The sequence below is a fragment of the Merops nubicus genome, unplaced genomic scaffold (genome assembly GCF_000691845.1).
Source record: "Merops nubicus isolate BGI_N331 unplaced genomic scaffold, ASM69184v1 scaffold31306, whole genome shotgun sequence".
NCBI classification, from domain to species: domain Eukaryota; kingdom Metazoa; phylum Chordata; class Aves; order Coraciiformes; family Meropidae; genus Merops; species Merops nubicus.
The window spans coordinates 2,675-15,320 of NW_008613450.1; the positions used below are offsets into that span (position 1 = coordinate 2,675).

At 38.6% G+C, this 12,646-nt stretch overlaps 1 protein-coding gene across 1 annotated transcript in view; it reads left to right on the plus strand.

Annotated features, from left to right (window-relative positions):
* The first annotated feature begins 26 nt into the window (after positions 1-26).
* Positions 27-12,646, plus strand: part of CCDC180 (coiled-coil domain containing 180) — a 22,063-nt gene continuing 9,443 nt past the window's right edge. The window contains exons 1-17 of the mRNA XM_008941913.1: positions 27-476; positions 942-1,129; positions 1,595-1,677; positions 2,262-2,371; positions 2,469-2,597; positions 3,775-3,870; positions 4,115-4,278; positions 5,289-5,368; positions 6,235-6,323; positions 6,845-6,967; positions 7,602-7,775; positions 8,292-8,407; positions 9,702-9,828; positions 10,262-10,295; positions 10,371-10,624; positions 11,198-11,403; positions 11,870-12,045. Coding sequence (XP_008940161.1) covers positions 27-476; positions 942-1,129; positions 1,595-1,677; positions 2,262-2,371; positions 2,469-2,597; positions 3,775-3,870; positions 4,115-4,278; positions 5,289-5,368; positions 6,235-6,323; positions 6,845-6,967; positions 7,602-7,775; positions 8,292-8,407; positions 9,702-9,828; positions 10,262-10,295; positions 10,371-10,624; positions 11,198-11,403; positions 11,870-12,045 — 2,599 coding nt within the window. The remainder of the gene's footprint in view (positions 477-941; positions 1,130-1,594; positions 1,678-2,261; positions 2,372-2,468; positions 2,598-3,774; positions 3,871-4,114; positions 4,279-5,288; positions 5,369-6,234; positions 6,324-6,844; positions 6,968-7,601; positions 7,776-8,291; positions 8,408-9,701; positions 9,829-10,261; positions 10,296-10,370; positions 10,625-11,197; positions 11,404-11,869; positions 12,046-12,646) is intronic.

The following is a 12,646-nucleotide window of genomic DNA, read 5'->3' on the forward strand; positions in this document are numbered from 1 at the left end:
CTCCCCCTCCCCGCGTTGTCGTCGCCATGGCGACGCGGCGCTTGGCGGGAACGCGGCTGAAGGGCAGGGAACGGCGCCCAGGGCTCGGCGGCTTCCTGAGGGGAAAAGGGCCCTTCCCCCTCAGCACACCGCCCTCCAACGCCCTAAATCACCGCGGAGACCGCTGTAAACCCTCCCGACCCTTCGCCCGCGGCAGCCACACGAGGAAAGGGCGGGAACCGTGCGGCAGGCTTGCGGTTTGCCCCTCAGGTTTTATCTCCCCATGGCCTCTCGCTGGTAAATCGGGATTCTTCTGGGAATGGGGCTGGAAGGCCTCGGCGCTGGGCAGAATGAGGCCGGTGGGAGCTGTGCGCCTCGTTCCCGGCGGGCGAGTCTACAAACAGATCTTTGAGGCTGAGGTAAAACTAAAGCATCGGCTAAAAACCAAAGGAGGTCGTTATGTCTGTCAGTTGTTGGTCAGTGACCTCAAATCAGAGGTCGGTTTCAAACCTTTTTTGTTTGTTTTCATAGAAAATAATTGTGTTTTCATCAGTTTATGCTTTCTAATGCACCTGTTTGTGTTACTGAGTCTTCCTTGTGTGTCAGGATATCCCCATTGAGGGCACAATCACGATACACAAGGAAAAGAGAAATTAAGATGTGTAGTAAGCCAGATTTGGGGATTTCTCTGTCTCCTCTTGCCTTTCCATGTAATGATAAGCAAGGCATGCAATCCTGTGTACTTCACATTTTCCTCTGTGAGGAAAGGGGTATTTTTTCTTTTTTCTGATTTTGAAAACAGCCTTGGATAAAAAAAATTGTTTTGCGTTTGCCGAGGAGTGTTCATTGTTTCACCTGCCTTTTCTACCACCTTTCCCTTGCTATTTTTATGAATTATTTTGTTATTCTCTGTTCAGTAGGTTGGAAAGGATTCTAACCATTTTGATTATGGTTCTTTGAAGGTTCAGTTAGTCCGCTCATTGGATGAAGCAAGGAACAGGACTAGGTTTCCTATAAAGAGTGACAGCCTCACTTTGGTTAGGGATTCAGAAACTTCTACTGATGCCAGGTTACTACCATGTTACCAGCAGAAGTGTGTTGAAGGAGCACCCTACAACAACTCCCTGGAAAAGCCACCACCATTGGACAGGTAGAGAACAGAAGCATAAAAACCCAACTGTATGTTCATGAATATAGATATGAAGCTGTAAGATCTACCCTGGCAGCTAGACACTCCTGAATTCTTGATTACAGGACTAATGGCTTTTAACAGACTGTCTCCTTGTCAGATGTGAACTGAATATAATGAGCTGCTGCCTGTTAAACTACAGAATAACATGTCTTAGTAGTTTACACCTATAAAATCTAACATTTATTGTTTTCATGCCATCATAGCAGATTTGAGGTTGTGGTCAACCCAAGCCAGATAATTAGTTCAATTCATCTCAGAAGCAGAAATATTGATCCTTTGAATAATATTCTTTTAAGTTAGAATTAGGCTTGTGTTCACTTAAACATTAAATTTTGCCAGTTAAATTGAATAGTACATCCATTGCTAGTCCCTCCTCTCAAGCATTTAGTACAAATGAAAAGCTTTATTCTCTTTCCATTTCAGACAAGCAACAACGTTTGAAAAGGCCTGGGAAAGTGTAGATGTAAATGCAGCTGAGGAAGTCAGAGGCCTACCTGATATTTTTGGTAAAATTTATTTCCCTTAATATCAGACGTTTTAATTTGCATTCTTAGGAGCCACCACACACATGGTTTTACCTGAACAAGGTATAAAATCAGAAATGACACAGTTTTTATGATTTGTAGGAATTTTGGAGATGAAGAGTCTACTCATAGAAAAAAATTGTTGTAAAATCGTGGGTCAATCACAGTTTGTTTAGATGGTAAATTCCAGTTCTGTTGTAAGCTGATCTCATTCTTGGAAGTTGCAATGTTTTGCATCATAGCTGAACTTAATTCATAGCTTCCATGCTTGTATCCACTTGAAAATCACAAGTTTATAAAGGGAACATTGAAAAATACACTTTACTACTCTTAACCTACAGTTGCATAGATTTCCCTTCCCGTTGAAAATCATAAGTTAATAAATGAAGGAACATTGAAAAATACACTTTACTACTCTTAACCTACAGTTGCATAGATTTCCCTTCCCGTGGACAGCTGTCATGCACTGTAGTCACTGCACAAGCTGTCAGAGTGTGGGTTTCGTGGTTGATTGTGCTGTGCAGCAGCCGTTCCAGGCTACACCAGCCTCGTTCCTTTCTCGGCAGCTCCTGAGGAAGGGAGGAGCAATATCTCGGGACGCCTGCGGGAGCGCCGGCGAGGCCGTCACGGCACAGCACTGGCCTCCCTCTATCAGGAGCTGGGCTCCATCGCCAGGGTGAGGCTGGGCTTTGTCATCCAGGGAGTCCAGAGGACTAATGCTGAGGTCAGGGCCTAATATGGAGAAGGTCACGCTGACTTTGATGCCTTTTTAGGAGATGGACCCCTTTGTTTTGGAGCCTGGAAAGTTCCTTTTGACAAAACTGATGGAATCTGATAGAAAAATTGAACTTCTGTTTGAAAAGATTGAGTGTGAGGCTACTCAGGAAGGCTTCTCAGTTGAAGTAAGGCAGCTCCTGGCATTGTCTCATCTTTGTTTATTTGTACCTCGTCTGTGTAACATAGCTTCTTATGTCCTGCTGTAGGCTTAAGATATAAACATTGGGGTTTTTTTGGTGGGGTTGGAGCTGGGGGGTGTTGACATTTACTTTTCAATGAGATTGAGAGGAAATCCTTCTTGCAGGGTTTGGAAGAACTGTGGAGTACCATCCAGCATGAATTCTTGACTAGAAAGAAATGGATTAGGGAAATGGATGAATCCCTAAAAAAGGTTGAAAGGAGTCGAGCTGATAGAGTGAGCTGCTTTGACTTTTCTGCAGGGTTCTTTAGGTCAAACTGTCACTAGGTCTAATGTTGTTTTGTTGGGACATACTTATTCTGGAGCTGAGAACATGCCCAGATGTGCCACAGCTAATCTGAGTTTGGGCAGGCTGGGCATCATCAGCAGAGATGCTGCAGTTCTGTAGGTGTCACCATGACCTGGAACAGTCATCAGACATCACAGTAAATGTTTGGATAAATACCTGGATAGTCCTTAAGGAAGCCCTTGCTGCTTTGGCCTTCTAGACAAACAAAAGCTATCTGCTCTACCTGCATCAGTTTGTCCTCTCTTTATAATGTAGACATGACAAGTAGGTCCAGCAGTATCACCAATAACTTTTCTGTTTGATTAGTTTGCCTAAATTTTGTGTCCATTTAAAACAGCCACTGGTGGATTCGTTACAGATATTTGAAAGGAATTTGGGTTGATTTCTTAAATTCATATTTCAGCCTGCCTGCAGAGTAGTCCATTATCACAAATATTAAAAAATCAGTTGAGTAGAAATAGAATGGAATCTTTTAGTTACTATTTTTATGATTTTTTTTTAAAAATAAGAATCAGTGAGATATTTAAGATGGGTATTTTAAGATTCACTTCTATCGGCCAATTAAATTTATTTTCATGGGAAAAAATTTGTCCACATCACTGTTTAAATTGAAAACTGACATTTGGGTGGATACAGATTTAAATAAGAATCAGTAAGATGCTTAAGATGGATATTTTAAGATTCACTTCTATCAGCCAATTGAATTTATTTTCATGGAAAAAATTTGTCTTGTTCACATCACTGTTTAAATTGGAAACTGACATTTGGGTGGATACAGATTTTTTAATGAAATCTTTATTCTTTTATTGGACAGATAACAGCTGTACTGAGGAAGTATACAGTGAGACTGGAGGAAATTTCCTTCTTGTTGTTGGCTGATGTTCACAGGTTCATGAATGATGAGGCTATGGTAAATTTTTCACACTAAGAGTCTGTTTTACTTGTGAGAACATAACAATCTGAATATGCCAAGAGTGTTGTAGTTTTTTTCCAACTGAAATTCATTATTTCTATAGCTGTCAGTCACTGCAGTATAGGAGAGTTTTGTATGTTTCAGGGTATTCTTTATAATTTTTTTCCTCCTTTTACATAGATTAGGCAATTTATTTTTTGCCTGTTGTGCTGCTTTTATTCCTTTATTTTTTAATATGCAGATGATCAACAGAGCACTGTTGGCTAATCAGAGAGCAATTACCCAGCTCTTCTTCAACCTAATGAAGTCGGAAATGAAGAAAGAATTATCACATCAATTGAAATGGCAAGACACAGTCAAGGACTGGAAGCTCATCCAAAAGAACTACATAGTTCACAGTTTCAGGTTGGAAAATTTACAGTTCTGTTTTGGAGTATGAGTAGCAAAGTGACTAGTGTTCACTTCTGTTTTCTATGAAGAGTAACACTGTCATTTTTGCATTATAAAACTAAAAAGCTCTAAAAGCATAGAATTTATTTTTACCTATTACGTATAAACCATTTTGTATTTGTATTTCAAACACAAAATTTTCCCAAACAGATATTTACTCCACTGTATTCTTCAATCCTACAGAGAATTTATGGCAAATGAAGAAATACAGAATCCCCCAACCGTGAGAACAGAAATGGAAAATATGATAATGGATCAGATTTTACTTAGTGAAAGGAGACTGGAGCTTTTGCAGCACCTTGGGTATGACAAAGAGAGAACAGGAACAAAGGAAGATAGAGCTCTTTCCAGAGAGACTTGGCTACAAAATACAGTTTGCTCCCTTTCAGTGTGCCATTGTACAATGCAGCAGTAAGGCAGGGCCTAAACTTCTTTTATAAAGCTCTTTTTAATGGAAAAAAAAGCATTTCTGGGTTTCAGTGCACCAGTTGCACTAAATAGGGGCTGATCAAGGGCTAGAAATGCAGGAACACTCAAGTAAGTCTTAATAACATTTGAAATGTAGTAGAAAGAGACAAGGATGGGTAGATAAGTAAAAATAGTAATCTTGTGAAGGCATCATTTCTGTGGGGGAGTTTAATTTGTATAATAAATTAAGAGTCCTGACAGAAACCTGACACTGCTATGTTTGAATGTCCATCCTGACAACGAGAGGGTGGTTTGAGTGCATTGCATTACAACATTTACAGTTTTCCCTTCACAGTGTGTGTAGCAGTAAGACAGATCACAGTTAGTTCCTTGCCAGTAATCCGTGGCCTTGAAAACAGCAGCCATCTGGTGTTATTTTCATTGCTGTAAATGAAATAAAGCACAGTAATATGGATACTCTGATTCCTAATCGTAGCCTTTAAGAACAGCCTGGGTTATATTTGAAGATACCTGACTCTTGTTTCCAATTTCAATAGTGATTTGTTGCCTCCAACACACACGAAAGCTGAGATAAATGAATGGTACACATCTGTGGTGAACTTGAACAAAAACATGGGTGAGTTGTGAAATCATTGAAACAGTCTGGAATTCAAGCAATTCTTTCTTCTTCCCAGACAGTGTTGAGTCTGGTGGTTGCTTTGGAAGTTCATACACATGTCCTTGCTGTGTTCTTTGTTCCATGTACCACCTCAGTGCTCTGAGCTGGCCACACAACCAAAATAAGCTGCCTATTGCATCACCTCCCTTTGGCCAGCACATGCATTTTTGTGTGGTGAAGTCTAACAGGAACTGGCTTGGTTAGAATTAATCTGGGGAAAATGGGAGGTTAATTTTAGTGTAGATCTGTTTTCAATCATACAAATATATTCCCTTTTAAACTCTTGGAGAATTAGAGGGGGGAGTATTTGAGATGCTTCCTTTCTGAGTCCAGTGTGCCTTCCCTTTGTGTCTGCCTTGCCTTTCTCCAGAGCAAATCCTGTCTGAATGTCTGTAGCCTGTACAGTAGCAAAGAAGCTGCTAGTGATTGTAAATAGCTTGTTACTTTTAAGCATAGTGATCACAGAATCATTAAGGTTGGAAAAGACCTCAAAGATCAAGTCCAACCATCAACCTAACACCATCATCATCACTAAACCATGTCCTGAAGTACCACGTCCATGTGTTTTTTGAACCCCTCCAGGGATGGGGACTCCACCCCCTCCCTGGGCAGCCTGTTCCAGTGCCTCATCACTGATAAGAAGATTTGTATTAAAACATCTTATTGGTTGATAGTGTTGCACAAGTATGAAGACACTACTGGGATATGTTACCTCTGCTGAGACTTGGCACAGCTCCTCTGTCACGTTCTGCTGTGTTTCCATTTCACAATGCACAGTGAAATACAGAAATCTTTACAATGTTCTGTTCTTCCCTGTCCTTCAGATCACTTCCATGTGCAGTGTGTGATGAAAATACGCAGCCAGTATGAGATGGTCCAGGAGAAATGTTTGGCAGAAGTGCAGCTATGCAAGGTTGGTAGTGTAGCTCTGCAAACTCGTGGAAGGATTGTTGGTAACAGTATGCAGTGTGTTGCTACAGCAAGTTTGAGGTTTGAGGAGCCACCAGACATTGAGATAACAAGTGTAATTTCTTTCTAACCTCTGTCTTATTCTGTTAGAAAACCTGCTGTCCATTTTATTTCACAGTAGCATGTGCTATTTGTACTTGAGATGTGTAAAAGCAGTAACAAGTGCCAGTAATGGAAGGAGTTCTGTCTCACATCTACACAGGGGACTTAGGGTCAGAGCTCTCAGCCCTTGCACTCAATCTGTCTTAGCCTGGACAATAAATTCCACCTCTCTGCCTCAGTTTCTCACTTTGTGTCTAAATAAAATTGTACTATTTACTAACAGAATGTGAGAACCAGGGGGTTAAATCTGTCTGTATCCACTCACAGGAAAAGAAGAAATATTAAGTTTAGCCATACTCTCTAAACCCCACACTATTTGTTTTATAATATGCATGTCCATAACTTATCATTCTTTTAATTTAGAATAACCTGTTGAATCTGAATGTTTGCACAAAAAGAGAGGCTGAAGAATTTGTGAATTCTGAGTTACTTCATTTGACTGAGAGACTAAAAAGTCAGTTTGAAGAGGAACTGGAGCATATGAATGTATGTCTATTACATTTCTATTAGTCTCTGAGTCTGTTCTCCTGCTCTGCTGTCTGAAATGCCATATGTATCTTAGGCTCTTGATGTCACATCAGAGAGAGGTCCATAGTGTGGCTGAACACCTGCCCAAGAATAATAATAATTTTAAGAAAGGTTGGTGTGATTCAAGGACAGGAGTTCATAATTGTTTGGTTTATATCTATATTAGGCTGTCAGGAATGAATTAGGTTTTGTCTATCCTGCCTGGAGGCAGAGAAATAGATTAAAGTGATCTCCCAAATTTGTTTCAGTCCTATCTTGTGTGATTCTGTCCATGAAAATGACTGGGCAGCTGTTCCTGAAATGATAGCTGGCCAGATACCTCAGGGCATGTGCAGAATGTGGAGATTCTGTGCATTACCAGGAGAATAAATAGAAGCCTTGATATCTCAGCTTCTAGAATAAAATTCTGCATTCATAACCAGTTTACTTGGAGAGGGATATTTTCTCTCTCTAGTCTAAGCAGAAGGGGCTGTGCTGAATGCTGATGGTGTATTTCCAGCCAGCCTTTTTTCATGTCCTGTGTCCCCTGACTCATTTATTTCACCTTCCATCAAACATTTTAATAACTTTCACTTAAATGTATTTCTTTTAGAGAGACTTTGAAGAGCTGGCTAAACAGGATGAGCAGAATTGTAGGGACTTGTACAGCTATGTTCAGGAGGCCATGGGTCTCTGGGATGTCCATCAGCTCAGACTGTCCCAGCAGGAAGAGGATCTTCAGAAGAAACTAGATGAATGCAGAGGGAAAAGGGATGATTTAATACAGGTATAAACCTAAAACCAAGGATGATGTAAGGAAAGAAGTTTTTCATGCAGAGGGGAATTCAAAATACCTGGTATAAAATTTAAAATATAATCTTTGACATTTATACCTGAATTTCTACAGAGTAGTTTTAATTTTGTCAGGCACATTTTTTGGTAGCATCTTGATTCACGTTTAATACACAGTCATATCTTATTCTGGATATGACAACAGTGCTAAGGATTATATTTTCTGTATTAAGTGGCTGCAAATTTCTGTTGTAAGGTGCAGGTACAGAGCCTAGTTTGTATGTCAGGTTCTCATATTATGGGTATAAACATGCAACAGGGGGGGCAATGTCAGAGATACTAATTATCCAGGAAAGACTTTCATAGCATATGTGTTTTGGTAAGGTAGCTTCCCTTCTTGTTCTAGAATGTGTACCTAATTAAATTGTTTGAATCCTAAATAGTTGTGGAGCATTTTAATAATCACTAAACAATTTATACTGTTTGGTTGTTTTTTTTTATCTGGCTTTAGACAATGGAAGCTGATCTGGATGTCATTTTGGGTAGTATGAAAACAGCAAGTTCTGAAGAAATGATGAAGAAGACTTTGGAGAATGCCCTTTCTTCTTTAGATGACATTAGAGCTAGGTATGAATCTTGTAGTGGAAACTTAACAAGTAAAGCTCATTTGAATTTTGGTTGTACTACTTGTTTATGCTCTAGTGTGAAGGTGTGGAAAAACACTGCTTGCTACTTCATGTAAGAAGGAGTAATAGTTGTCATACTGAACAAGATTAAGGCAAATAATACCCACATTTTAGATGCAGGAGTAAGGAAGACTGGTATAATTTAAAAATACACCAGATCAGTAGTATTATGTAGTCTACTGTGTTATCTGTGCCAGTGGGATAACTACTTATTCACCAGGTAAAAGTGGTAGCTCAGATCCTTGAATTGCAGAGATCAGACTGTACATTTTGTGCCATCATCTGCACTCTGGGCTTACAGATTTGATCTCTTTCAAAGTCACAAGGACTAGAAGTTAATAACTTTCAGATACCCAAAGTATATATTCTGGTAATCTTCTTTACATGATCATACAATTGCATCTTTAGAAATCCCATCAAAATTGGCAGGTACTACTCTTCTTGCTGAAGACCTTAGTAGAAGGTTTGAGGATTAAATACCCTGTGAGGAAGCAATTCTATTTTCACACCCAGAAGGTCTCTATCTTTTAGTTTGGGGGCATATTAAAAGTGTGATGTGGACCTGAGAGTCAGATGGACACACCTCACACTGTAATTGTGTTTAGATCTGTTGGTTCAGTATTCTTTATATTCATTAGGATGGTTTTGAAAAAACAAAGTAGCTAAACCTAAAAGTGAGTGAAAATACAGTGGGAGGTTGCAGAGATGGAATGTAATCTACCTGAACATTTGAGCACATACCTAAATTCTCCATAGTTATCTTCCTATGGGAGACAAAGCAAATGTAAGTGTAAGTGAAAACAGATGTGAACATGGATTTTTTTTTCTTGAATTGAGACTCAGCTTGAACCATTAGGTTTCATTTCCAAGTAAAATGAGAATAAACCAGAAAAACTTCAGTGACAGCTGTGTGATACAGAACTAACATGAAAGATAATTTTACCTCTCACATCTAATATTCTTTATGTAAGCACAGATCTTGAATAGTTTCCTATCAAAAATGAAATATCTGAAGTACTTTATGATGAATATTTCTTCACTTTTGTGAAATAGGAATCAGTATACTAACAAGCCAAGGTGGGATTGTATTCAGGCTAAACAGATACAGTATGACATTTAACCTAAAGGTTTCATGAGACTGGTCAAAAAGTTAGATTTTAAATAAACTGTAGTCATATTTCATTTTATTTCTCTACATCCCTGAGTCTCTTAAACAGTAACCTTGATTTTGACAGGTATGAGATGTTCAACCAAGTTCTAACAGATGAATTGATGGCTTACCCAGAAGCTATTTTGCAGGAACTGATATCTTACAGTATATCCATCAGCCAATATTTTAATGTAAAGGAAGTCTTCAAACAGGTATAAAAAACCCTAACTTTTTCTGGTTTAAAATCTCACTGGTGTATTAATTTTACACTTTTGGGAGAATGTATGTTAGTTTTAAAATATGGATTACATTAACTAAAGCATTGTTATGGTCATAATGCTACAATGCTTTTGGTAGAAACAGAGGCTGGGAAGCACAAAACCTTTCTCTGTCCCACACTTTTAACTCTGTTCTTGTTACAAATTGCATTTCATTAAATTCACTTGCCTTTTAAACAAAATCACTGAATTAATAATTAATAAAAAATTATTAAACACAAAAATACACTAGTCAGTTTGAGTGTTACAGCTTCTTTATAAGATAAGTGATCCATTCAATACTGTCATATCTTCTTGAAATAGATATATTTTGAGAAGGAATATGAATTTCTTATTTTTAATAGTTTTGGGGTTTTTTTCCTTTTAGAACCTGAAAGGAGAGAGAGACTCCACAAGTCAAGGTAATACCTCAAGGGTACAAATAGGTAGGTTTGTTTGCTTGTTTTTCAATCTGTATTTCTTTGGATTGTAATCAGACAAACTCTGCTTTAACTGGGAAGAACTAGTTACAGTTTCAGAAGCTGAACATCTGATGAAGCAGCAAACTGAGAGGGTTGTGCAAGAGAATGAAGGAGAACAGAGGGTAGGCAGTTGTCAACAAGAAAATGAAGAACCAAGCACAGATGACACTGAGGAGATCGTTGCCCAGGGAGCTGAAGCAACAGAGGAGAAAAAGGACTGGGAGAGTGTTCCTCATGAAAGTGAAGAAACTGAGCATGCAGAGCAGGGGGTAAGCCTTACACAGGTAATGAACAGGAGAATAAATTTGAAGGTGAAGGAGATATTGCTTAAAAATAATTATGAATAGGAAATCTTCTTTTTGCTAAGGTAAATCTAAATTCCTTGAAGTAGGTTAGATTTAATTTGTACAGAAAGCACATGGGAGCCATTATTGTTTTCATTTATTTCTGCACTATTAGGGCTTTAGATCCTTTTTTTTTGTGGGGAAATGAAGTGTGTAGCAGTTTACACCATTGCTTTTGCACTGCTTTTATCCTTGGTTAAATATCTGTCTTTCATGATAGTATTCTTAACCTGTGGTGAGTGTTTTAAGCTGTGTTTGTATCTAAGCATTAGTTTTTCAGCTCTTTGATTAGGTGAATTTATTGCCATGACAAAAAACCTTTTAAAACACTGATGACTCAACCTGTTGAGACTTGCAAGCAACTTCTCTGTATGAATGTTGTTCAAGCTGAGAACAAGGAACATTATTCTTAATATCCTTAAGATTAGCTTGTGCACTGTTCTTTCTATGCTTACACCTTTTAAAGGTAACAGATAATGATTTCCAGTTGTTTCCTAGGAGGAAAAGCATAAAGGTCTGAAAATTGCCACTGAGACCTTTTCCACTTCCAGTGGAAACTCTTACACGGTTCTTGGAGTTGAAAAGGGAGGAAAGGCTGAGATCCCAGAGAACTATTTTACAAAATATGAAAAAGAAGAATCACTTCCTATGTACCTGAATTATGCACTTATCAGAGAAAATGTGTTTGTAGAGCTGAAGAAACGGTTAGTAGAAAGCAAGTTATGTTCTTTCTTTCCTTTTAGGTAACAGACAAATACCAGCTTTTTGGAAGAAACATTAAAGATGAAAAAATTATCTAATCATTTTGATGTAATTCCTCTTTGTAAATTGATTTAAAAATATGAGAGAATTGTGTATTGGTTTTCATCCATGGCCTTCAAAGTACAACACAGGCATTTACCTCTTGCAGAACATTCATGTTTTAAAGAAAGTTTAGTGAGAAAGCATAGCAGAGAAAGGCAAGTCATTTGACCAAATTCCCTGCAGAGCCATGAAGGTAAAATGCCTGATACTCAGCAGTGTGCAGCCAGCTCAAAAACTCTACCAGTATTCTGCAAATGGTAATGAAACTGTATCTTCCTATAGTCAGAAGTTAAATTCTTAAAGAATTTATTCAGTATATTCTATTGCTTACTGCTTCTCACAGGAATTTTCTTTTTCCAATCATAGGATTCGCCTCTGCTTCTTTGAACACTTGGAGAAGTGGTTTACAGAGTCATTGTCCAACTCCCATGTCTTTGTGGCTGCCAAGAAGGAGGAGCTAAACTCTGAACTTAAGCTGCATCTTCACTTGCATCAACGAAGGCAGGAGAATATAGAGACAGATGTCTACCATGTTAGAGCTGGTACTGCCTCTCTTTACTCTGAGCATTACATGTCTTGATGTGAGATGATTGTAGGTGGGCCTGTGCTCTTTCAGCATCAGTTGATACAGCAGTAGAGGACAGTAGGAAGCAGCTGACTGTCTTCTAATTTCTGGTAAAATATAGGACTTGTATATTTTAAAAAACCTGTTTCTTTTCTATAGCTCGTGCTGGTTCGTGCTGTTGTGTTTGGAAAATACCCAGCAGTGTCTTGATCAAGGGTTGTAAGACATTTAGAACAGAAATTCAGTTTCTGTATTTGTGAATACTTATTCTCCTTGAAACTATTTAACAGGAGTTTGCAGTGAACAGAGAAATAATTTTAAAAGTGTTGCACAAGAAGAATGAGCAAGTGTTGGGAGAGATGAAGTGGCAGGGCTTGGCTTCTGAATGCAGGAGAGGAAAGAATTAGCTCTGTGAGAAGCTGCAGATTTGCCACTAATCAGAACTCTTTTTATATGAGAAGGGTCAGGTCATTCCAGTGGGGAAAAAAGACCATTTAAGACAGGTTTGTTGGTCTTTAACATATAATGTGAGTAAGCCTCTCTTTTAGGAACACAGGAGAATACTTTTTTCAGTTCCA